This window comes from Gossypium hirsutum, chromosome D08 (genome assembly GCF_007990345.1).
Source record: "Gossypium hirsutum isolate 1008001.06 chromosome D08, Gossypium_hirsutum_v2.1, whole genome shotgun sequence".
NCBI classification, from domain to species: Eukaryota; Viridiplantae; Streptophyta; class Magnoliopsida; order Malvales; family Malvaceae; genus Gossypium; species Gossypium hirsutum.
This window is the reverse complement of record NC_053444.1, coordinates 51139762-51165922: the sequence shown is the minus strand read 5'-3', so window position 1 is coordinate 51165922 and position 26161 is coordinate 51139762. Positions and strand designations below refer to the sequence as shown.

General features: G+C 35.0%; 2 protein-coding genes and 1 pseudogene across 6 annotated transcripts; all 3 read left to right on the top strand.

Annotated features, from left to right (window-relative positions):
• The first annotated feature begins 118 nt into the window (after positions 1–118).
• Positions 119–3377, top strand: LOC107900873 (sphingoid long-chain bases kinase 2, mitochondrial). 2 transcript variants are annotated; one of them, XM_041098307.1, is made up of 13 exons: positions 120–344; positions 502–634; positions 727–803; positions 882–935; positions 1083–1142; positions 1239–1316; positions 1506–1552; positions 1647–1687; positions 1792–1876; positions 1972–2086; positions 2234–2356; positions 2457–2557; positions 2986–3377. In XM_041098307.1, the coding sequence occupies exons 2-13, from the start codon at positions 535–537 to the stop codon at positions 3113–3115; spliced, it is 1011 nt and encodes a 336-aa protein (XP_040954241.1). In that variant the 5' UTR covers positions 120–344; positions 502–534; the 3' UTR covers positions 3116–3377. The 2 variants fall into 2 exon arrangements, with proteins under 2 accessions (XP_016682110.2, XP_040954241.1); XM_016826621.2 differs by having other exon boundaries at positions 119–634.
• Positions 3378–4331: 954 nt separating this feature from the next.
• Positions 4332–6322, top strand: LOC121219826 (protein BPS1, chloroplastic-like; annotated as a pseudogene).
• A 1566-nt stretch (positions 6323–7888) lies between these two features.
• LOC107900875 (mitogen-activated protein kinase homolog MMK2-like) lies at positions 7889–11282 on the top strand. 4 transcript variants are annotated; one of them, XM_016826624.2, is made up of 7 exons: positions 7889–8223; positions 8385–8544; positions 9021–9150; positions 9565–9702; positions 9841–10173; positions 10615–10798; positions 10960–11282. In XM_016826624.2, exons 2-7 carry the CDS (start codon positions 8390–8392, stop codon positions 11130–11132), a joined length of 1113 nt encoding a protein of 370 aa, XP_016682113.1. In that variant the 5' UTR covers positions 7889–8223; positions 8385–8389; the 3' UTR covers positions 11133–11282. The 4 variants fall into 4 exon arrangements, with proteins under 4 accessions (XP_016682113.1, XP_016682114.1, XP_016682112.1 ...); XM_016826625.2 differs by having other exon boundaries at positions 7916–8270; XM_016826623.2 differs by having other exon boundaries at positions 7925–8223; positions 8313–8544.
• The last annotated feature ends 14879 nt before the right edge of the window (positions 11283–26161 follow it).

Sequence of the window (26161 nt, the reverse complement as noted above, 5' to 3'; positions counted from 1 at the left end):
AAAGATACTCTCATAAAAATGTGTTAAATTTGAAAATAAAATGAATTCAAAACCTGATGTAAGAGGTAAATTCAAATTCTAATTCTAAAGTAGAATTAAAACCATCTGAAATAGAATCGCTTGTTAGCGGCGGGCAAAGAAGGATCAGTGGTGAATTCAATAACTCTCTCTGAGCTCTGCAGCAGCAATGAACGACTACGATTACAGCGAGGGAACCAAGGAGAGTGGGCCCTGATTCATTCAACTACATTTTTTATTTTATCTCTTCACCCGAAGAAGCTGTTCATCTTAAAGTTACTGCTAATTATAATTTAACACCAGTTGCAGTCGCGGCTTCCAATCAGGTAAACACCCGCATGTTTAAAAGATTCCTTGTTCGATGCTTAAAACCCAGACGGCCAATATAATTATTAACTCCACTCGAAGCGAAATATGGTAATGGTTTGCTATTATAATCACTTACTGACGCCTGTTGGTGGGGTACGGTTTTCGATTACCAAGCCTTCCGTTTTGAGAGCCGAGACCAACAACCCCATGGCTTCTGATCTCTCCTCTGACCGCTCCGTCTTCCGCGGCGTCTCCTCCTCTTCTCCTATCCGCCGCCGTGATCTAGTCTTCGTCGTCAATCCTCGAGGTTCTTATTCTTTTCTTCCCTTTTACTCTGAAAAATGTCTTTGCCCCCCGGATTTATTACGCTTGTTTTAACAAGGGGAGTTGGAGGAGCAGGTGCTAATGGGAGAACCGGTAAAGAGTGGAAGAAACTGCTTCCTTATCTTCAATCTCGCCTCGGCAGTGATTGTAATGTGAGTGTTCTTTTTTCCTCTCTTTTTTTCGATTAACCATTGCTCAATTAATAAGAAAATCTCTTGCATTTGTCTCAGATATGTGAATCTTTGACTTCGGGTCCTTCTCATGCAATTGACATTACTAGGGAGGTAAGAATTAAGGGCTTCGTTTACATTTTATTTTATTTTTCCCAATTTAGACAATGAAATTGAATTTGGTCTAAGATGTCTATGGAAAACTTGAAGTTACGAATGACTATATATGCTTGTAAGTTATAAGTGGGTAATGGTTTGCAGGCAATAAGAGAGGGTGCTGATGCCGTCATTGCAGTTGGAGGTGATGGAACGCTTCATGAGGTGCAGAATTTTCTTTCTTATTTTCATTTACAGTATATAATCAAATACTGTTCTGAATTTGGAAGAGCGGATGATAAATTGAACTGTGATAAGCAGGTTGTTAATGGGTTCTTTTGGGATGGGAAACCTGTTGCTAATTGGAATACAGAGGCAGTTCATTCAACCGCTCTTGGTGTAAGAATTCCCATCAAGCTCTTTCTTTTCTTCCCCTCTTTCATTTTGTAAGTATTGTCGTTAGTCTCTGACTGAATGATAGCCTTGGATTTATATATACTTCTTACTCATTTGTCTTTGCTTGCGCTATAGTAGAATTGTTCAATTCTCCCCCCTAGGAATATATAACAAGGTTGGCCCTTCTTGCAGCTCATTCCCTTGGGGACGGGGTCAGATTTTGCCCGAACATTGGGCTGGTTAGTTTGTGCTAATCCAGTCTAGATTCATTTGTTATAAGATTTTATGATATTATTGCTTTCTCACAAGTGTTTATTGTTATGCTTTTCCCAGGAAAAATGATCCCCGTGAAGCCATAGACCGGATTGCTAGAGGTATTTTATTCCCTTTCCGGTTCCTTGCCTCCCTTGTTACTTTTAGTACATACAAGATGTAGATCCTTTTGATTCTAGGATTTGCTGATGCTGCTGTATTCTAGGGGTGAGATCACGAATTGATGTCGGTGTCATTAGCAGAGAAGGGGAAGGATCTCATTATTTCATAAATGTTGCTGATATTCATCTGTAAGGTTTACTTGGCCATTTTTAGAATTAAGTCTTGATAAAACATAAGCTCATTTCACAAGCCTCACTGCAGTGTCTTTTGTGGAAATTTATAGGAGTGCTAAGGCAGGTTTTTATGCTTCAAGATACAAGAAATTTGGAAACTTGTGCTATGTTATTGGCGCTTTACAAGCCTTTATTGGCCACCATAATCAGGACCTTAGAATCAAGGTATGCATTTTTAGGGTTTAGCAGTGTATTCCATTTCTAAAAGTTATTTTATTGACCAGTACATTAGCCTATGCTTTAGCCCTAGTCATGCTTATTTTCACAAGACGGTGTTTAGACTTTTGACCATGAATGTAATTTTACATGCAGGTGAATGAGGGTGAGTGGCAAACATTGTCTCAAGTGACAGCCCTCTGTGTTGGAAATGCAAAGTACTTTGGTGGTGGCATGAAAATCACACCAAATGCTGATCCTCAAAGTGGAAGTTTTGAGGTGGAATAGTTTTTCTATTCATCTCACTACATGATTACTAGTATTTGTTAATTCTGAAGTGCGCTGATGGTTTGTTTAAGTTTTGCACTTCACTTTGCAGGTTGTCATTCTTCAGGACTTCAAGTGGTATGACTTCATTCTAAAACTACACAAGCTCTACAACGGCACACATTTGTCACTGAATAATGTGACCTCAAGAAAGTAAGCACCATCTCTTTTTGGTCTTGCAGCATTGTTTTGGTATCCTTTCTGGTTGCCCTCTCCCTTTTGTAGGTTTTCTTGTCTTCTTTAATGATTTAGGTGGCTTCTTTTTCAAAGGGGCAAAAATTGCTCATAACCCTGAACTCCTAAAACACACCATTTCTTCTTATATGGTTTCCCACTGTCATGAAAATTTTAAAAACTATTATCCATCCAAAAACCTTCTTGTCCTTGAATCTTTGCGAGGTGTTTAAAGCTTCTTGTGGTTATTGATTATGTTTTATTTCTGTGAATTATCGTGTTACCAAAAGCAGAATTTGTATGTCATCTGTTGCATTTTACCTGGAGCATGATGTCATTTAGTTTTCTTATCCATGGTATCTCAATATATGGATGCTTACAACTGAGGCTGTTTTCTATTGTTGCAGTGTATATACGATCGAAGTAGATGAGATTTCAGGGAGTGGAAACATTTTCATTCAGTCTGATGGGGAACATCTAGGATTTCTTCCTAGGAAGTTGTCTATTCTACCTGGTGCTATCGAGATGATATGCTAACGTGAACCCTGGAAGAAATTGATCCTATACAACCGGTGTATCAGTTTACTCCAAAACTATGCATCTCCATGGATAGGGTCCAGTAAGACAAGCAATTGACGTCATCAAACTTAGAAGTAGGAAGATATGGGACAGAACACTGATAGACAGTGATGGAGATGAGTCATTAGTGTTACTCCTTTTTTAATATTTTAGTTGTGCTTATGTTGAGTAAATTTTGTAGAAGCACCATCTTTCACCAATGCTGAGGACTTATTTTTCATTTATGCTGTGTGATTGGTTGTTTTCTTGCCAATGCCTTACAATAAACTGCAGCAGGGAGTCAGTAATTGAAAGTAATTTTGTAGGAGACTTTGGTAGATGGATTCTGGGAGAAATGAATAGCCGGCCACCAACACCGTGGCAGTCCGTGGAGTTAAAGCATAGATATGGAAACCAAGCGACCAAGCTTGTTCTTATTTAAAAGGAACAGAACAAGCTTTGTGTCTTGCTTGTTATCATCTGCTGTGTAATCTGATAATGACTTTTTGTAAATGTTGTCATCCATGGAATTGGAGATCTTTATGAACTCTTATGGAGCTCCCCTCTCACTTCCTTTAAGAGGGAAAAAACAGCTGAAGAGCCACCGAAACTATCTTCATGCTCATCAGATTGGGATGAGTTTAAATACGAATGGGTATTATATTAATGAATCACACCATTTATGCCTTATTTAAGGGTTCTTATTTTATTTTATTTTTTTCAATAGGTTATAATTGGAGAAGAGATTGAAACAAATAAAGTTAATTTTCAAGAGTCTTAATTCGATTTACTTACCTTAATTTAAAGAGAGACTGTTTTTGAATAAATTAGATCTAGCAAGGACTTCTTTTTAGCCCCTTAATGTGTTCATGTTTCTTTACATAAATGATTCATTTTTCTTAAAAGTTGATATCAATTTCATTCAAAATCGAGGACTTTAATTATATTTTATCAAGATTTGTGATTGTTTAATGACTTCTTATTCCGTTCATGTTGGAACTTGTTTTAGCATAAATTTAGTGCAGGTATAACTGGACTTTTATATTAGTATTGTATACTCAATCATGTTTCGTACGGGTTCATTTACAGTGAATTACTCTTTATACACGTATTTGTAGACAGACAACTTCGGTATCGAGTAAACCAATGGTTTCCATTTCTATACTAATATTTGACAAGGAACAAGCTAATTTGGTAGGGTTGTTAAAGCAACACTAATATCAAGCAACTTCACACTAATATCAGTCTTAACAACACCCTAACCAATCTGTGAAGAGTTTTTGTTTATGCAGTAGTAGTTTGGTGTAAGGATCTATAATTAGGGTAAGTTTTCTTTTTGGTTTTGTCTTAACTCTATATTTCTGGATGCCTTTGTGTTTAGTTTCTTCATATTAATCAGATCTGGCTCTAGTTTATCTGTTCTCGATTTTGGATGTTAAAGTTAGTGTTTAAAGATGTGATTCGTTTAAATTTTTCTTTTGAGTGATTCGACTGTTTCTCTGTGCCTAGCTTGGACTAATAATGTTCAAGGAGGAGCCGTGTAGAATTAGAACCGAGGTAAGAGTGTTTAACAGAGAGATGAAATTAATGCAATCAAGGAGGTACCGGTTAATTTACCTTGATTGCTGTTCTTTCGCCTCTCCTTGATTTATTTTCTATGTATTTGCCTTGATTTCAGAGTGAATAAATGGTTTCCACTGCTTTCAATCATTTGTTCAAGTCCAGAAAATCAGCTTATTCAATGGCTTATGAGAGGGATGGTGGGTCGTGGGGTTAATGGTTCTCTATTATTACGGAGATGGTGAATTTAAAAGCTTTTCTGGGTGTTTGTGTTTGTAATAATTCATCAAGATGATGGTGATTGAATTTTGTTCTTCGCTTCTTCTGGATTTTGCGGTAAATACTTCAACATGAGTCGTCCTCAGGAACCACATCGCCCATTCTTCCATTTTGGAAATCCTTTACCAAAGGGTTCTCAGTTGTCTCCAAGTCTGCTTTCTTTATTGAACGCATTTGAGGTCACCTTGTCAAAGAGGCTGCAAAAACTTGTGCCAAAAGACAAGGATGACATCCTAAGCTTGTCATGGATGAAACTAGCGACGGAGTCACTGAGATTCACCGTGACATAAACAACCTGATAGCTGATCTGGAAATCCCTTTGATTGATTGGGATGATAAGTGGTTAGATGTGTACCTGGACATAAGTGTGAAGTTGCTTGATATTAGTGTTGCTTTTACCTCCGAGATTACAAGGCTCAACCAAAGCCATCTCTTACTTCAGTGTGTCTTGCATAAGTTGGAATCTCACTCCCCAGAGCGGTTCATGCAGGACTGTTCCTCGCTTGATAGCTGGAGACAGCATATAGGCACAAAAAATCCTAGACTTGAAACTTGTCACCCAATCCTTCACAATCTTGTGGAATCATTAAACTTGCCTAAGGTTACGAACTCTGCTAAAGGAAAGCTTTTGGTGCGTGCAATGTATGGAGCTAGGTGGCTATTGTATATATCTGTAGCGTCTTTGCTGCAGCTTTATCTGGTTCTGCCCCAAATTTGTTAGATTTATCTGTTATTAGTACACTACCATGGGCATCGGTATTTTTCGATGTGCAAACTACAGTGAATTCAGAGGTTAGAAATATGTTTTCTTGCGGAAAAGTTACAGGTCTAATAGAACTGGATGCCGTTGATGCATGTGTCAAGACATTGTATCCTTTGCTCCAAGATGGGTTCGGTTCTAATGAAGGGTGGTTCCCGAATTCAGTATCGGATTTGAGAAGGACCGCAGAGGAACTATCACAAGCGCTGGATAATCTTTCAAAGGCAGTAGATGGATATTTCAAAATAGTTTCGACTGGGGGTTATGCTTTGCTTTGCAATCTAAGAACAAGCGTGGGTGTCCCAAATTCAATGCTAGGAAGAAAAGTAGAAGAGCAAGCTGTGAGATGAATCATGAATGTATTCAAGTTGAAGCTAATCTTGTCTTATACAGATGGTTTAGGTTGAGACCTTATATTATCTCAGAAGTAGACATGCATAACCTTTACCTTGTTCGGGTTATGGCGGTACATGTCTTGTGAGTTGTAAGGTATGTTACACTACTGAGTTAACTTGTTTATACAATTACCATGCCTGCATTATCTTCATTACTGAATCATACTAGTAGGAAACTGGTCTTAACAACCAGAGAGAGCTGTTTTGTGATTAATGTGTTTACATGGTGAGTGATAAGAGCTCCATCTCTTCTTACAAATGCATTTTTTACAGATGATATCTCGAATTGCCATCTGCATAGTCAGTAAAGTCCTTGGTATTTCAAAATTTATTAGATTTGTTGAAAGTTGAAACTGACAAATGATGTTTGTTATCGATCGGACCCTCATTTTGTTCAATATTGTTTTTCGATGGAGGATTTTATTTCTCATTTTTGTCAAGAGCTCAAGCGCTTAAAAAGATGTGATTTCATAGAACGGGAACATCTAATCGAGTGCCTGAATAAGTGAACTTTGACTAAACTTATGTCCTATAACATATTGGCATTTGAAGGTGAGCCTCCTATCACTTGGGCTAACAATGTTGGATCTAGATAATGTTGTGGCTATGGCAGGTGAACCGAGAAGATACTTTTCGTGGTTAATCATGACCCGATGCGTAATAGTAATTGCCTAGTTGGTTCTTGTCTTAATGCAACGGGTACATGCCATTTGCCTCGAGTTCGAATGACATTCGATCCACTCATAAATGCTGAGAAATTGCATCTTTCGTTTACTAAGCATGTTAGGATTCATCATGGTCTCGTCATCTATTTAGACCCGAACATTTGCTCGAAAAGTGAGTGTTTAAATAAAAATATAAGTCTAAAAAATGGGTTTGGACAAAAAAAGAGGTTGGTTTTTTAAATGGGCCAAGTCTCAGATAAGATTTTATGGCCTGGCCTCGACCTGATCAGTTTAAATTTTTTTTTTCTGCTGTTGTTTTGTTACAATTTTGCTATTATATTGTTACTATGTTATTATTATTGTTTGAATATTGTATTATTCTTATTGTTAATTTTGCTACTATTTATATTAGTGTTGTTAAGTATAGAGACTTTTTTTTAAAAATATATTTTTAATTTGTAGAAACATTTATTTTAATGTTTTAGTATATTTAATATATTATATTTTTTAAATTTATTTTTATATAAAAAATTAATACGACTAACTAAATCAAGTTTGAGTTTAGTATTTTTTATTTGAATCGGATTTAGATAAAATTTTAAATCCATTTTTGAGAAAGAAATTAACTTAAAATTTGACATAAGTTGTGCTGGTGTATTACTAAATATGTAAAAAGGGAAGTTTGACTATTGACTTGCAAGACTTGAACAAATATTTGTTTGACTCTGATTCTGATGCAAATTGGATCTTAAAAATACATCTAAATTAGAATTCAGGGTAATCTCCAAGTGTTTGTAAGATCAGAATTCAGGAAAAGGAAAGACGGTACATTGGCATGTCTGGGAATCAATTAGCTTCACATGCCTGCAATTGTTAGTGGCGCCGCCATCACGTGTCCATCTACCGGATTAAACGGTGGGACTGGACCCAGTGCAATAATTGTCTTCAAATTAGACTTTGAATTATATCAATTTTTTTTGTTATTAATTTATAGAAAAGAAGATTATTTTTGAATTAAAAAGCCACCATTTAAGTTTTAAGAACAATTTTTTAAATAAAATAAAAATGATAAATTAAGAAATAAGTATAAGATTAAAATGTGAGAAATGAAAGAAGTGGAGAATGGGCCTGCAGCTGCAAATGGAAAATATTTTCTTCATCTAGTTTCTAACATAAATCTCAGCTTCTTGATTGGTTAAGCTTAACCAACAGTACGGACAGGAGAATAACAATAACTTTGACCACATGAAACAGGAAAGTCATCTCTTTTTCCAGAAACGACTTCCAACAGGCAATTTCTTTGAACTGTAAACCCTTTTTTCCTGGAAAAAGCCATCAGGATAGAAAAATAAAGCCAAGTTGTATAAAAGAAAAGAACAAAACAAGTGGGAATCTTCACGGAACTTTCAAGCTTTTCTACTTCAAAAGGTTCACACTCATCTTCCAATATACTTACCTACGCGCTCTCCCAAATTGTAACCCTCATTTCTTCACTTTTTCCTGTCTCTGAATTTCAGCTGTTATTAACATTACACCATAAAAATCTTTCTTTCAATTCGGGTTCTGAGTTGGGTTCGGGTTATATCCAGGAAACATGTCAATGGGGCCAGGGGATCAAAGCATCAAAGGTATACCAACTCATGGTGGACGCTATGTTCAGTACAACGTTTATGGTAACCTCTTCGAAGTTCCCTCAAAATATGTTGCTCCTCTTCGCCCCATCGGCCGTGGTGCTTATGGTATTGTCTGGTAAGGTTTTTTCCGCTTTTTGCTCCCTTTATTTTTTTTTCGAATTTTTTTTCCCTTAAAACTCCCTGTTTTGATTGATTTCCAGTTTTGGTTTGTCCCAGTCTCGATGCTCTACATGACAGTTTTTTAGTTTCTTTTTTATGGGATTTTAGTAAATATTAAGGCTTGTATTTGTAGATTGATAATTTTTTTTCCTTTTTCATGGTGAATTTTGATGATTGACAGGATTGAGAGTGACACTTTTAGTGTGGCTCTCATTTAGCATATCTTTAGCTGAATTTTGCAGTGTGATTGCTTTTAAAGGAAATTAAGGTTGCCAATTTTAGGGTCTAATTGAAGTGAATGGCTCCAGGCCGAACTTCCTGGTTGAGGATATTTAACGAAAGTGACCATTCTGTTTATTAGGCTCACCGGTGTATTATTATATTATTCATAATGTGAAGCTGAGATGTGATTTGCTCCCCCATTTCTGTTAGTGCTGCTGTGAATTCAGAGACACAGGAGGAGGTTGCTATCAAGAAAATCGGTAATGCATTTGACAACCGGATCGATGCCAAAAGGACATTGCGAGAGATCAAGCTTCTTCGTCACATGGATCACGAAAATGTAAGTTCCTGCTAGCTCGATACTCTGCATTTTCACCTCTTTGATGGATGTTTCGATAATGTTGTTTAGATCAATAGACCCCCTAGTTATTAGGCTCCTTGCATGCTTCAGGGGTCCGGTTGCTGTTGCCATCTAAACGATTAGCAGAAATGAAACAGGTCCTTTCTTCCCATCAAGTAAGCCTTTGACCATCCTTAAAAAAGGAGACAAAAACAATACCCACATTTGTTGTCCTAATTTTGTCTAATTATAGGAATTTGGCTAACCTTTAAGTTTATTTGAGTTTTACCCTAATAACTTTTAACCATTAAGCTAGGGCCAATCTTATGATGTTGTGCGTAAACCTTCAATCTAACTAGGAATGCCTACTTCAAATTACTAAGTAGTTAATGCTGATTGTTTGTTTTTCTTCAGGTGGTTGCCATCAAGGACATCATACGGCCTCCACAGTGGGAGAACTTTAATGATGTTTACCTCGTTTATGAACTGATGGACACTGATCTTCATCAAATTATAAGATCCAATCAACCATTGACAGATGATCATTGTCGGGTTGGTATCAAATTCTTCCCCTCATATGAAATATACTGGGATGTTCCTACTGTTCGTTGTCATATTTAGTTAGGAACATGGTATGATTCCTGTTTCTGTGCTGGAACTATTGTTGATTATGCAGTGCTACTCTTGCAGTACTTTCTATATCAGATTCTTCGAGGGCTCAAATATGTACATTCAGCAAATGTTTTGCATCGCGATTTAAAGCCTAGCAATTTATTTCTAAACGCGAATTGTGACCTTAAAATTGGAGACTTTGGGCTTGCAAGGACAACATCTGAAACTGATTTCATGACAGAATATGTTGTTACTCGTTGGTACCGGGCACCGGAATTGCTTCTGAATTGTTCTGAATACACCGCTGCAATTGATATTTGGTCGGTGGGCTGCATACTTGGCGAAATCATGAGTAGACAACCCCTCTTCCCTGGCAAAGACTACGTGCATCAGTTGAGGCTTATCACAGAGGTACGTTATCCAGATTTTTCTCACAGGAAAGTACCTGAAAACCCTTTAGATGTTCTTTAACACCTTACTTGTTCTCGTAGACCTGATGTTATTTGTTAAACATTATGGCCCTTGGATGGTGAGACTCTTGTGATGTATTTTGCTTTCTCAGCAAAATTGCATAACCTTGAATTCTAACGAAGAGATCAGCCATTGGCTCAGGACTTGCTTTTAACCTCATCTATCATCCATCTTTTACCTTAGCTGTTTTTGATTATGTAAACTTGATATTGGTTCTGCATTTGCATGTGATCTTAATGTGCTTGTTCTTTTAATAGTGCTCGTATTTCACGAACAATCGTTTTTGTTCCAATCTCCCGAAAACTGAACATCGTTTTTCCTCTTGATGGAAGTTTAACAAGCCTGCTAAGTTGTAAACAATTCCCTTTCTCCTTGGAACAGCTTATAGGTTCTCCTGATGATTCCAGCCTTGGGTTCCTTCGAAGTGACAATGCACGAAGATATGTTAGACAGCTTCCACAAAACCCAAGGCAAAATTTCTCGTCTAGATTTCCTAACTTGTCACCTGGTGCTATTGATCTGCTAGAAAAGATGCTCATCTTTGATCCCCATAGGCGCATTACAGGTAAAATTGGTTGCTAATTTCTTTACTGCTACTCCACAGCAATAACAGTCTGACAAATATTAGATTCAGACTAGTCTAAACTTTTGTTTTAGCCACAACTTGCTATTCTGTGATCCATCGGTCCGTTCACTTGCTAACTAGTATTTATTGTTTTGTTGCAGTGGATGGGGCTCTATGCCACCCTTACTTGGCACCACTTCATGACATCAATGAGGAGCCAGTTTGCCCAAGGCCTTTCAGTTTTGATTTCGAGCAACCATCTTTTACTGAAGAAAACATCAAGGAGCTAATTTATAGGGAATCGGTAAAATTCAATCCAGACCCAATGTATTAAAGGCTTATATGTATTGTATTTGTATATGACTCTGCAAGTGTGTGCCTAGCGGCATTACCGTTTGTGACCCATCATTCCCCTTTGTGATTAGGAACATTAAGAATAGAATACTCTTAAACTGAATGACAGTTTATTCACCTTCTTTTGCAACACGCGAGATCCATTGACTCCTCCGATGTATCTCCACAGCCATAACATGCATACATGCATGGTAATCGGTAAAAGTATATATATATATATATGGTCTTCAGTTGCACGAAGCTTGAAACTGAAGGGATCATGAATTCATCCATGTCCAAATCATCCTTAGAGTTTTAAGGGTAGATCAAAAGGAAAGATCGATAATTTCAGGTGGGATTAGACAAAATTTTATGACATAGAATGAAGAATAGAATGTTGCCGTCATAGTTTGTGTAAAAGTTCTGTAATTTTTAGAGTTACTTTCAAATCTCTCAAGAACTTTTCCCTCTGCCTTCTCTCTAAGAAAAATGGGTTTCCCTTCGCCTCCGGCGCGGCCAATGCGGGCTGCTCTAACTTATCTTTTTCTATTTCCTTTCGTTCTTTGGCGTAATAACCTCGAGAACATCCCCCATCTCCTTTTGGCCTTTGAACGACGAAATCATGGGCGGTCGGTTTCTCGACGTCACCATAGATCTTTCTCACGTTTTCCTTGGAGCTTGTCTCCTTTCTCCAACGGAGGGCCGCCTCGGTCTTGTTTTCTTATCTCTCTCGCTCCGGTAAGGCCCTTTTGCGCTGTTGGAGCGTCGTTGCTGCTTTAACCTCCGATGGCTCGTGCTTGATGGTTCCTGATTTCATCGCACCAGATCTGAGTTGTTTCTCGGTGGTAGTGGGTCCCTCTCTTTCGAGAGTTTCCACTGGGTCCAAGGTGGCGTTAAAGCTTCGTTTTTAGGCTTTCCCACAGCATAGCCTCTCCGTTGGTGGGGAGCATACCGGCGGTGGGTACAATAGCCTTGTTCCTGGACTACCTAGCTCTCCTCTATCGTTCACAGCGGTGGCTGGGTGGGTCAGTGAAGGCTAGGATTTGTCCTCTATTGGTTGTATTTTTCGTGGTTTTCTTTTTGGGCCTGGGCTTGTATGCCCTTCCATTGGAATGAAATTTCACTTTAAAAAATTGGTTATCTTTTAACAACTAAATGAATCCATTTGCGGAAATAATCACAACTGGAGTTGGAGTAATACAGTTGTTAAATCTTGGTATCAAATTCTAGGGTTCAACCCCCATCCTTTTTCTCAAATATGTAATGATTAAGCAAAATTTATGAAAAAAACCCCAATACTTTAATGATTGGAATGATAGAGAATTTTGTTGTACGCTCTGTAACAAAGATTTTAATTTATACCAAAATTTCTAACGTGGAGCACACGAATGATATGGTGGGTTTGATTTATAGGTTTAGATATTCAATTGTATGACCCATTTGGAGAGACAGGCCGGGTAAGTTAATATAGAAGGCAATGTTTGAGCTTTTCATTAGTGCACATTACCTTTAGAGGGCATTTGATGTTATGGAAAGTTTTAACTTTCCAATCAATTTAATTAGTGATTACAATGTTTGGTACGAAAAAAATTAGTTTATTTTATTGAAATTCCCTTGGGAGTTTTTTCACACATTTTCAAAACAAAATTAATGCTAAGAGAAACTATTGAAAGTCTTAGGAGCAAATGTGGATGGGCATCTTGGTATCTTGGTAGATGGGCATAGAATGGAGGGGGAGACGAATGTCATCAAAAGCAGAAAAAAAGATTCTATCCCACAATCAAGGATAAGGATAATGTTATCCCATTTTGGACTTATTTTAAGAAATCTGCAAGACGTGACATTATGAGATTTGAAAATAATTAGAATAGAATGTAGAAGTAAGATTTTGTTATGTAATTTGCTTGTTGATTTGTAACTTTTAATCATGTAGCACCTTGTTACCCGACTCGATCTTCAAATTTGAGCAATCTAATGTTACATTAGTTGTTGAAGCAACCACAAATAAACCATGCTTAAGATATGCAATTTATTGATAATAAATCAAACAATTATACAACCATCAAGAAATACAATCACTTTAGGGCTTAATAAGAGCTTACAGAAGCTCTAAAGTTAAATCAAATTCAAAGAAATCAAATGAAATATTTCAAAAAGCAGGGCCAACGTCGTGACATGAAGGAGTTCCTCGTCACACACGTCACGATGTCACTCACTGTCCAGTCTCGTTGCGATGACGGAGTTCTTCGACATGACATGATCTAGAGCTCAACCTCATCCTGACGTCCCGATTTTTTACGTCACGATGTGGATCCCTTGTTGCAACTACGAATGAACGATGTCGCAATGTTATAGGTTGTTCCTGCAAAATAATCTCACAAAAACCTGTAATTTTTAACAACACCAATTCACCCTAAAAATTTGAGCAAATGAACAGTACTAATTCAATTTAACATGTTCAAATCATGTGTCAAACATAAACTTTTCAATTGGTGATTTCAAATACCTAAAACCTACCATTTAATTTATACATTCAAACATATAATACAATATTTCAACCACCATTACAAATTCCTAGTTTTTCCACCAAAACTTCAACCAATACACTATCAAACATATTCAAAACTCATCCAAACAACATAACATGTTAAGGCAATCTACTTCCTATTTTCCTTCAATAATATGCATACTATGAACTTAATTCTTCCAACTATCAATACCAATCTACCTATCATAGCACACCACTTCCAAATCATCTACTAAAAAATCATCATACATGCACATGATTCCATCCATTACCAAGATTATATCAACATATATAAATATACAACTTACATCAAAACATCAACTAATCTTTCAAACTTAACACTAAAAGGCACAACTAGTTAACAAAATGACATGCTTACGTACATGCCCTTTACAAAACAAAAGAAATTCACCGAGGTTGTTGAGTTCGTGATTCTTGACGGATGCTGAGAGTCGATGATCAATATATCAAAACACCTAACCTGTGTATGGAAAACAAAACCGTACGCTGAGTAAAAATTCACTGGTATTTCTATAATAAAAAATAATAAAGCTTAATAAAAAAATTGAAATGCTTGAAACATCAATCAATGTTCAATACAATACAACATGACATGATATAACATTTTCTCACATTCATTATCTCATTCATATTCAATTTACTAGCATATAAACATAGTCAATTTTGTAACGCCTTTAGAAATTCACAACGATTGATTCCCACGTCTTTCATTTCAATAACTCGATCTTACAAACTGGATGAACACAATCAATTATCATTTCTAACCATCTTATGTGGCATTGTACTATTTTACATTTTAATTTCCTATTAACCTGACTAAGACTTAGACGGATACATGGATCTAACCAATCACACCAATTTGGCACCTAGTGTTCATTGGATAAATCTGAAGTATATGAATTGCGCCTTGTGCTCATCGGTATAACCAAAGTAATTTGGCACCCAGTGCCTCATCGACTTGTAGTCGAAGTAACCTTGAACTCTTCCTATCTTATGGGGCGCCATCTATATCTGACTTTGCTCGAACCGTTAATAGGGTAGCAATTTATCAAATTTTCGAATGTAGTTCCATTTATACAACATTATTTCAATCCATCAACCAATCATTATTTCATATATATATAATATCATGAACCAATTCAACTCAAGATTCATTTCACATTTTCATCAAAAACCAATATTTTTCATTCCTTTCATTTTAGTCTTCTACATCTCTAACCAAATCAAAATCATATCAAATTAACTCAATTTACCAAATTCAGCTCACCTCATAGTCTTACCATGCAAAACAATATAAAAATGCAACAATTGAATTAGTTCAAATTATAGAAACACAAACCGAGAACTCTGAGCTATTCATCGACAACTTTAGCTTTTCCTTTTTCTTTAACGATTCCAAGTCGACGTTAGCTACGGATTGACATAAACATATAATATATTCAATAATAAATCAAAATATATTCAATTTTCAATTTACACAAATTCCATATTCAATTTAATCCCTAAAATCTAGACTTACATAACTTTAAATCTAAAACTCATATTTTCAATCCAGTTTCACTATAGTCTATTTAGTACCTCTAATTTCTCAATTCTACCACAAATTTTGAAATTTGTGCATTTTATTCCCTATAGTACAAAACTATAAATTAACTTCTCAACTTAGTCTTTTTTCACTCATAAGCTTAAAATCTATCAATTTAACACCTAAAACTTCATGAATTCATAAATGGCATCATTCTAAAACTTTAATAGTTCTGAAAATTACACACGGGTCAATTAGATTAAGCTCATAGGATTTCAAAAACGTAAAAATTTCAAGAAAATGACTAAATTGCACTAGCCGAATTAAGCTCCAAAGATTAAAACTCAAAGGTCAAGTACTTTTTCTTCTTCTACTTCTATTTCACCATGCAAAACAAGGATGAGAGAAATGTTTCTATTTCTCTCCACTTTGCTAATTTTATTTCTTTTTTCCTTTATTATTATTTTATGATTTATATTACAATTATAAGTTTTATAACACAATCATTTCCTATTTAACCACCACTGTCCACTATCATTAGCATAATGGTAAAATTGCCACTTTAGGCCTTAACCCATTACTATTTATTAAAAAGAAATCTATAGTAATTGAATATTTATCAGCTTTATAATTTAGTCTCTAAACCCTAATTAAACTTTAATTCAACCAAATTGTCTATAAAAAATTCAATTCACCTATAATATAACTCCGTAAAAATTTAACAAAATATTTACGGGCTCGGTTTGGGAAAAAAAGGTCTCGAAATTGAATTTTTCGACACCACTGACTTTTGGGTCATTACAATTCTCCCATCCTTAAGAAATTTTGTCCCCGAAATGAGGATACTAGGATTTTATTGTCTCTTCGGGTTCTTAAGTCGCTTCTTCCACACTGTGACTACGACATAAGACTTTCACTAGTGGAACGCATTTATTCCATAATTCTTTAACTTCCCGGGCTAGAATTTCAACTAGTTCCTCCTCAAACGATAAGTCAGGCTAAATTTCAATTTCTTCTATTGAAATAACATGGAGCGAATCTGAACGATATCTCCTGAGCATCAGTACATGGAACACATCGTGGATCTTTTGTAATTCCGTCGGTAACGCCAGTCGATACGCCACTAGTCTGACCCTTTCGATGATTTTGTATAGTCCAATGAATCTGGGGCTCAGCTTTCCTTTTCGACCAAAATGAAGAACTTTCTTTCACGGAGAAAAATATATTATCTCCTAGAGAATACTTGATGTCTTTTCATTTCAGGTCAGTGTACAATTTTTGCCTATCAAAAGCTGCTTTTAATCTGTCCTTGATCAATTTAATCTTATTTTCAGTTTTTCGAATCAACTCTTGCCTAATAAACTTTCTTTCACTCAAATTCGACCAGCAAACATCTATTCTACACCTTCGACCTTATAATGCTTCAAATGGAGTCATCTAAATGCTCAATTAGAAACTGTTATTATAATGGTAAATAACGTTCTCAACCTGATTCAAAATTGATTACACAAGCTCGCATCATATCTTTTAATATATGAATAGCCCATTCTGATTGGTCATCTGTCTGAGGGTGAAAAGTTGTGTTGAAATTTGATCTCGTACCTAAAGATTCATGCAACTGCTTTCAAAATCTTGAAGTAAAGAGAGGATCACAATCAAAGATAACCAACGTAGGTACACCATGCAATCTGACTATCTCTTGAATGTAAACCTCAGCTAGTTTCGGAAGTGACCAGTCAGTTCTAACTACTAAAAAAGGGGTTCGCTTCATTAATCGATTAACCATCACCCAAATTTCATTTCTTTTGCTCGGAGACAACGGTAACCCAATCAGAAAATCCATTATAATACGCTCTCAATTGTATTCAGGAATCGAGATAGGATAAAACAATCAAACTGCAACCTGATGTTTTGCCTTTAAGCGTTGACAAGTCATACATTTGGCAACAAATTTGAATATCTCTCTGTAACACCCCAAACTCGACCTAAACGTTATGGCCGAATTTGGCGATGTCACATTGTAACACCCCTTACCTGTATTCGACGTTGGAATAGGGTACGAGGCATTACCAGAACACATACACTTATAAACGTATTAAACCGAGTTATAAAATTTCATACAGATTAAAAATTTAAAATTATTGTCTTCGAATCGCTAATTAGATCTTACGATGCCCAATATATACTCATTCGATCCAAGCCTTATAGCTACCACCATTGTAATATATTAAATATTCAATATCTCGTAACGATTCGGTAATCTATCCCATATACTTTCACACAGATTAATTCACAATTCACAAGTCTTATCATTTCAAAGCTTATAAGACACATGTACATATCTATACTAACTTGTATGAGTCTCATACTCATTCATATGCTCAATAAATCCGTTAAACCATTTCACCATCGAAGAATCCATATTATGTCAGAAACAATACTAATAACAATCATAAATCTTTTCATATTAATTCCTTGTATCATTTACTGAACTTCAATTATCATTTCATAAATAGGTAATTCACTAATACATCTCGCCATATACAATATCCAATTGGTGAAATCACTTAATTGAATTCAACTTCAACAATCACAATAAATCTATCACTTGAATATGAGTCCATGTAACACTTACCAACTTTGTCAAAAGTGAACGTCTTATGGAATTGAATACTTATTTTCTTGATGTCATAGTCCAACTATGGTCTTACACGTAATCACATAACATATACCGATGCTATAGCCTAGCTATGGTCTTACATGGAATTACATATCACTTATTGCCATGGTCTATCCATGGTATTTTCCGTCAATTCGTCTTTATCACTGAACGAAAGTACTCAACCCTGCGTTCTACTCAATTTGAACTTTCATTCCAATTTATCTATCTTTCTCAACAATCATAATTCAACCATGAATATATATATAGAATAATACATTATGTCATGCATAATACTAACAAATAATTGTTTGGTTTCAGCCATATGGATTTACAATTCAATTCATAGTAACTAATTGAAATGAAACATTATGTCATTTCTAATTCAATGTTTATCAAATATAATCGAGCATATGACTACTTTATATACAAATCATTCATATATTTTATTTTTCCTCCTCCTCTTCTCCATTCCACATCCTTAATGTACATAACACTCTTATAAATAACATTTTCTATAATTTTACTATTCACTCATATGTATATTCAAAGTTATCTATTTGAGTCAAAGTCACTAAATTATTTTTATATAGAGCTACAGAGCTCCAAATTAAGATCCATTAATTTTCCCTGAAACTAGATTCACATATCTTCTTACCATAAAATTTTTAGAATTTTTGGCTTAGCCAATAAGTACAGTTTATTCTTTAAAGTTTTCCTATTTCACTACTCGACAATTCTGACCTCTTTTCACTAAAAATTAATTATCTCACTGTACAAAATTCGGATGGTACTTATGTTTATTTCAGTTGAAAATAGACTCATTCAAGGTTTGAAACATATAAAGTTTAGCTCGTAACTATTTTTTTACAATTTTTAACAATTTTCCAAAGTCAGAACAGAGGATTCCAAACTCATTTTGACCCTGTCTCACTAAACTTAAAATATCTCAAAATATATAACTCTGTTGCCTGCTCTGTTTCTTTTATGTAAAAATAGACTCATTAAGATTTCATTTCATATCTTATTCACTCTCCAATTTATTTCCATCATTTTTGGTGATTTTTGGAAAGTCACACAACTGTTTTTGTACAAAACTATTTTGTTGCTAATTCTACTATTTCATAATTTCACTGTTTCACTTTCAATCACTATTCAATTCAATTCCACACATATATTCATCATTCAATTACACTTAGTCGTTACATGATCTCCTGTATTTTCACTTATTCAATTTCCCGTTGAACACTCAGAATATACACGGATACGTAGAGAATTAGCACATAAGTGCCACACTGATATGTAGCCGAAGCTACCACTGATCAATAACACTAGAAATGTCCAGGGCCTGCTCATACACATTTCTCAGTGCTTTCCATTGCAAAATAGTTTCGATCTTTTTCTGCCCAATGCGGATTCCTTCTGTTGAAATAACATGTCCCAAGCATACAACCTCCAATAACTAAAACTCACATTTACTGAACTTCCCGTAAAGTTGTTTCTCCCTGAAAACTTGCAAAATAATCGAAAATGATCCAAATGATGCAATCGAACCTTCAATTTCGAGGGTCAACGAATGATGATCCCAATCAACACCTTAAGCGGTTTCTAACCATTTATGATGCTTTCCAATATAATAGGGTATACGTTGACACTATTCCTCTTCAGTTATTCCCTTTTTGCTTTAATCTGGTTAGATTCGTAGCCGGTAGATTTAATTAGCACTTGGGATGAGCTAGAGAGCAAATTTTTGGAAAAATATTTTCCACCAAGCAAGGCGATGAAACTTCAGATGAACATTATGAATTTTTTACAATTGGAAGAAGAGTCATTATACGAGGATTGGGAACGCTTCAAATTGATGTTGCGCAAGTGTTCGTACCATGGTTTATAAGATTGGTTGCAACTTCAAGTCTTCTACAATGGGCTTGACGGGATTTTACACTCCAGTCTTGATGAAGCATTCGCTAGAGCATTCATGTCAAAGACTTATGTCGAGGCTTGTCAAATCATTAAGAATATGTCAATGTCCTCTTACTCTAACACCTACAACCTCAGATGGCATGACCATCAAACCTTAGGTGGGGAAAGAACCAAGCGGGACCTTCAAATTAAGGGAACCAAAGTGCTAACCCTCTAAACCCAATGAACCATACCAACCTTCATTACCTTTTAGAACACCCCAAAACTAAGAAAGGAAGCTAGCTTATAGTACTGACCATCCATTGTTGATTAGGGTGAGTAAATTAGAGGTTTGTATGTAGTGCAAGTTGATGTGCGCCAAATCCGAAGTTAATTATCAAATTAACAGATAATCTATCAAATTATCTTTAATAAGATTATAATTCATACGAACTTACCTCGACAACTATGGTTGCAATAACCGAGTTGAAGTCTAATCTAAAACTTTAGCTTTTCCCCGATTTAAGTCTGGTTGTGGTTTATCTTGATCTAAATAGATAATTACATTCAATTAAGTACTTCAATTAACATCAAGCATTCAATTCAATCTCTAATTCATATTATCATAAAATTATGAATTTACCCTCCTATTTTAACTTTTCACAAATTGGTCTTTAAGCCCGAAACTTGTAAAATTACTATTTTTACCCTCCATACATGCTAGCCAAATTTCTTAGGGACCTAATACCAGCCAATTAAATCATCATTTCATCATGTTACCTTAAAATTTTACTTTTTTCATAAATAAGTCCCTAAACCCTAAATTCATCAAAAACCACTTAATTAAACAAGTTTGTTTAACCATCAAGTTTAATAATCTATCAACTAGCATCAAAATATATTCAAACTCAATGATGGAAAGCCCCTCAACCTTTAATATTTTTGTAAATTAACCCCCGGGTTAAGCAGTTTAAACTAAAACGAGCTCAAAAACATAAAATTTACGAGAAACAGATTAAAAATGAACTTACATGCAACACTAGCAATGGTCAAACCCTAAAAATCCATCCATAGGGTTTTTCTTTCTTCTATTTTCGATGGAGAAGACAACTAATGAAGATGATACTAATTTGTTTTATTTTAGTTTAACATTTATTTATTAAATTACTTATTTATCCTTAGTTTATTGGTTACAAAATGACAAAAATAAACCCAAAATTGTCCATTAACCTTTCATATGGTATAAATACCATCTAAGTACATTAATTTGCATTTCAACAGCCACTCAATCCATTTAACTAATAGAACTCAATTTTTGCACCTTTTACAATTCAGTCTTTTTTACGTAATTAACCATTTTTACCTAATACTACTTTAAATTAATCCTATAGACATTAAATAAACATTAAAATAATTACTCACTTGTTGGAGTTGTGGTCTCGAAACCACTATTTCCAACACCGCTAAAATTAGGCTGTTACACATCGGGATTTGTTTTCTAGTTCCCTTCTCTTTATCTTTTTTAGTTTATTCTGTGACCATAAATATGAATACTTGTTATGTTGATGTTCCTAATTTAATTAAAATGACTTAAATCTCATTCGTGTTAGATTAATTGCATTCTGTCCACTTGAGTTTTCAAAACATGTTTGTGTTGTTATTAGGTCTTGGTAAATTGTTCAATTAATTAAAATCGTGTCTATGTTATGCTTGCATTTTAATTGTAAGCTAGCGAAAGAATTAATTATTAATTAGATTGAAATTATAATTAATTGACACATTATTTAATTGGTGCATATTTAATCTTCTAAGGTAGTTGAGGATTAAATTAGTGATGGTATTAAACAATATTTTAGCCTTGCATAGCTTGTAAGATTATTGTGTTTAAATTGTTTCAATATAAGAATATATTGTTACATCACTTTATCTTTTACTTGTTTATGAAAATTGATTAATTGTTTGAATGGACATAGAAATATGTTGAAGAGATTAATTGATTTAGTAAGTATGTATATGAATTAGTTAACAAAAGACCAAGTTACCATGAAATTATTCGTAACAACATGAATATCATTTTAATAATTGTAATTTAAAGAATGAAATTGATCTAACACATTTATGTTATATTGATTAAAATCGTTTTTAAAAATCGTGCATTTGGAAATTTTATTTACTTAGTTAATCACTTAATTAATTTTTTATTTTTATTTCACCTCTTCAAAATAACATATTTTTCATCACCAAATTGTTTAATTTTACATTTCATAAATATTCGCTTGCATAGTTCCTGTGGGTACGATAACTCGACATACTTATCACTTTATTACTTGTTACAATTGTGTACACTTGCACACTTCTGTCGTTTCATAAGCAGAGACAGAGGTTGGTCTGAAGGGATTCAGGATCGAATGAGAGGAGGGATCCAAACCAAACAAGATGCGAAAGTGGCATTCAAGATAAAGATGTTTTGGTGTTTCCCTAGAGGTCATACATTAGGGATAAAAGTTATCAAACATAGAAAAGTATCGCCAAAGGAAATCCTTATTTGGAAGGAAATTGTTGCAGATCTTCCAGAGGAAGACTATATTTTGAAAAGGGGTTTGAGGTGCCATAGGTTAATTCATGCTTTATGGGAAGATGATCCGGTGAGAGTGTGAAGGTTTGATTGCCATAGTAGTAAGTAAGCATTTTTTAATAGAGAACACACCCTTATGGACATATAAACAATTTTGTATCCGCCTTGTATTGAAAGAGGTCTATTAAAGAGATCAAAGGCACAACTAGGTCCAAGAATCTCTAAAGCCTTTTTCTAGTCTCGAACATTTGTATGAAGATTGAGACACTGTTAGGCTTCAAAGGTTGAGTCATTTAATCTAATTGTATCCAAGAAAGGTCCATTTGGGTCAGTAGCAATCCACCAATTACTCCAAATTCATATCTTTTACTTGATTATAGATGTCTTTTCTATGGAGGACGCCTTTCCAAGCCCAAGAGTTAGAAGGCTTAGGTGTAACAATTTCAAAAGGATGTTGCTTGCAATATATAGCTCGTAACACCCTTAAGATGAGACAATTTCGTTTAGTAATTATATGTCATACAAGTTTTAAAAGGAAGGCCTAGAGTTCAGTTTACGGATTTCCAGTCCCCTTTCAAAGATAAGGGAAAAGAGCTTGTCCCATTTACAAAGATGAAGCTTATTTTCATTAGTGTCATGTCCCCACAAAAAGTTTTAGATAATTTATCAATGCTATATACACATTCTTAAGGGCTTTAAAGACAAGATGGAGTATAAAGGAAGGGAGGCCAGAGTGGATTTGATAAGGGTAAGCTTTTCCTTAGCTGAATGACATTTAGATTTCCACGATGCAAGCTTATTGTTTATCTTGTCAATGATGTTATTGTAGAATTCTTTTTTTCTCTGTGGCTATCCCATCTCCAAACCAAGGTATTTGTCAAGTTTGTTGACCCTTTTAGCATTTAGGATACCACTGAACCATTTCTTTACCTAGGGTATCATAGAAAGGACGAGGAAGTTAGCACTTAGGATACCACTTAACCATTTCTTTACCTAGGGTATCGTAGAAAGAATGAGGAAGAGTTCAGATTTATTGAAATTTATCTCAAGACTTGAGAGACTGCAAAATTTACTAATATTCATTAGTAATTTTATATTATATAAGAGATTTAAAAAGATAAAAAAACATTTTTATAAATTTATATTGTATTAAGTCTAAATACATATTTTATATTTACAAAATAAACCACATAAATTTTATATTATAATTCCAAAATGAATCATAATTACACGTGAATTATTCAAAAAAAATTAATTTCATACATAAAAATAGACTATTTCAATCAACAGTGGACAAAAATATACTGTGTCATAATTACATTGAAATTATTTTAATTTACAATATACACAATATTAAATCAAAATATGTTTTCGATTTACAAATTCATAACGCTTAATTTCTGATTTGGCTTCAAACTTTTTTTTTCTCAATTTAGTACTTAAAGTTATATTTTTTGGCCCTCATTTAACAAAAGTTAAAAAAAAAAAGTTGGATAGTTTTAATCAATGAAGAGCACCACTTGGCATATTGTAGCCAATAAGAAAACACCACTTCGCATTCCTTTATAAAATATATCATTTTCTTTGATGAAAAATATATAAATCATTAAAAGTCTTAAAGAATAGAAATAAAATATAAAAAAATTCAGAAAAAAAATATAAAAATGTATGTCAATTTTAAGAAATTATAAAAATATATAAAAATAATCTAAAAACATACGTAAAATAATTAAATATAAAATCTAAATACATTCTAAATATATAAAATAAAATCTAAAAAAATGATCACCCATAAAATGATTAAAAAACATGCATCGGAGCAAAACCCATTGCTTACAAAAAGAAAAAAGAAACAGCTTCCTTAGCTTACCGTTTCTATTTCTTGTCTCGGTCTTCGTCATGTTATTCTTCTTCATCACCAGCTTTGGTACTTTGCTCGTTAATATTCTCACCTTCATTCGATAAGGATGAGATGGTAGATGAGTTTGGCATTGCCGGCAGGTTGTCTAAACACTCTGAAGATTCCGGCACGGCGGACTACGACAACGATTGGAGACTAGCTTGAAGCTTCTGCTCAGTGTCCGGCTGCAGTAGTGCTTGAGACGATGGTGGTGAAAAGATCAAAAGAGGCTTATTGGAACCCACCCATTGTTTGAAAAGTCAAAAAGGGTGGGCACCGAAAGTAGAAAGTAAAATTGGTTGGCAAGTTGGGTTAAAAGTTGGCATGGGATAATTGCAATTTTGGTCCCTAATTGTATAGGGACATTGCAAGTTGATCCTTGAACCTCAACTATAAATAGGCCTAACCATTTCTTACTTTCTTTATCCCACACTTGCCATTCTCTACTTAAGGCAATTGTTCTCTCTCCCTATTTGTAAACTTTCACTTGTATTTTTGGAGTGAAATATATTTGGTAGTGCCCAAGGACGTAGGCAAAATTTGCTGAACCTCGTTAAAATTCTAGTGTTCTTTATTTTTGTTCTGCATATTTTGCAAGTGTCATTGTAGTGATTTATTGTGCTATTAAATTACGATAGAGGGATATTCTGGCTAGGAAAGATCTGGTATGTAAGCGATCCTCGTGATCCACCTCTCTTTCCTGGGAATTGAACTTAGTGTGATTTTTCAGTACAATAATTTTACTCTTTCACACGCTTCCGCGCAACAATTGGTACCAGAGCCAGGTTCGTACTTGGGGAATACGACCGTTTACGGTACTATTCACGTATACGGCACTATTCACGTATACAGTACTGTTCACGTATACAGTAGTTGGGATTGAGGAGAAAAATGGCAGCAGCATCGTCATCAGCAAGGACTACTGTGACAAATGCAAAATTTGAAGTAGAGAAATTTGACGGTACCAATAATTTTGGTATGTGGCAGTGTGAGATCCTGGATGTCTTATGTCAGCAAGAGTTGGATATAGCCCTTGAAGAAAAACCTGACAAGATGGATGACAAGGAGTGGGCCAAGATCAATAGACAGGCGTGTGGTACAATCCGCCTATGTTTGGCCAAAGAGCAGAAGTACTCCGTCATGAGGGAGACATCAGCGAAGAAGCTGTGGGATACATTGGAAGAAAAGTTTCTAACGAAAAGTCTTGAAAATAGGCTTTATATGAAAAAGAAACTTTTTCGGTTCACGTATGCACCCGGTATGTCGATGAATGACCATGTGAACTCATTCAATAAAATTTTAGCAGACTTGCTAAATTTGGATGAGAAATTTGAAGATGAAGACAAGGCATTATTGTTGTTGAATTCCCTTCCTGATGAATATGATCATCTTACCACCACATTGCTTCATGGGAAAGATTCAATCACATTTGATGCAGTCTGTAGTGCGTTGTATAGATCTGAGACTCGAAAGAAAGATAAAAGAGATCACAGAGATACAACTGCAGAAGTCTTAACAGTAAGAGGTCGTTCACACAGCAGCAAACCTGGTAGAAGGGGTAAGTCCAAAGGGAGACCCGCCAAAGATGAATGTGCCTTTTGTCGTGAGAAAGGGCATTGGAAAAAGAATTGTCCTAAGTTACAAAAGGGCAAGTCTATTTCTAATGCATGTGTAGCGGAGCATGATGAGGAGTCAGACTTTAGCTTGGTTGGCATGGCAATGGCATGTCAAACGGATGAGTGGATATTGGATTCGGGATGTACTTACCATATGTGTCCTAATAAGGACTGGTTTTCTAGTCTTGAAGAACTAGAAGGTGGAGTTGTTTTTATGGGCAATGATAGTGCCTGTAAGACAATGGGTGTAGGTACAATCAAATTGAAGAACCATGACGGCTCAATCCAAGTTCTGACAGATGTTC

Excerpts from the sequence above, each read along its gene's own strand:
- LOC107900873 (XM_016826621.2), top strand. The coding sequence starts at position 433 with ATGGTAATGGTTTGCTATTATAATCACTTACTGACGCCTGTTGGTGGG. Across the intron at positions 1,877-1,971 it reads AATGTTGCTGATATTCATCT|GAGTGCTAAGGCAGGTTTTT; the intron begins GTAAGGTTTACT and ends GGAAATTTATAG. Across the intron at positions 2,087-2,233 it reads ATCAGGACCTTAGAATCAAG|GTGAATGAGGGTGAGTGGCA; the intron begins GTATGCATTTTT and ends TTTTACATGCAG.
- LOC107900875 (XM_016826624.2), top strand. The coding sequence starts at position 8,390 with ATGTCAATGGGGCCAGGGGATCAAAGCATCAAAGGTATACCAACTCAT. Across the intron at positions 8,545-9,020 it reads GGTGCTTATGGTATTGTCTG|TGCTGCTGTGAATTCAGAGA; the intron begins GTAAGGTTTTTT and ends CATTTCTGTTAG. Across the intron at positions 9,151-9,564 it reads GTCACATGGATCACGAAAAT|GTGGTTGCCATCAAGGACAT; the intron begins GTAAGTTCCTGC and ends GTTTTTCTTCAG.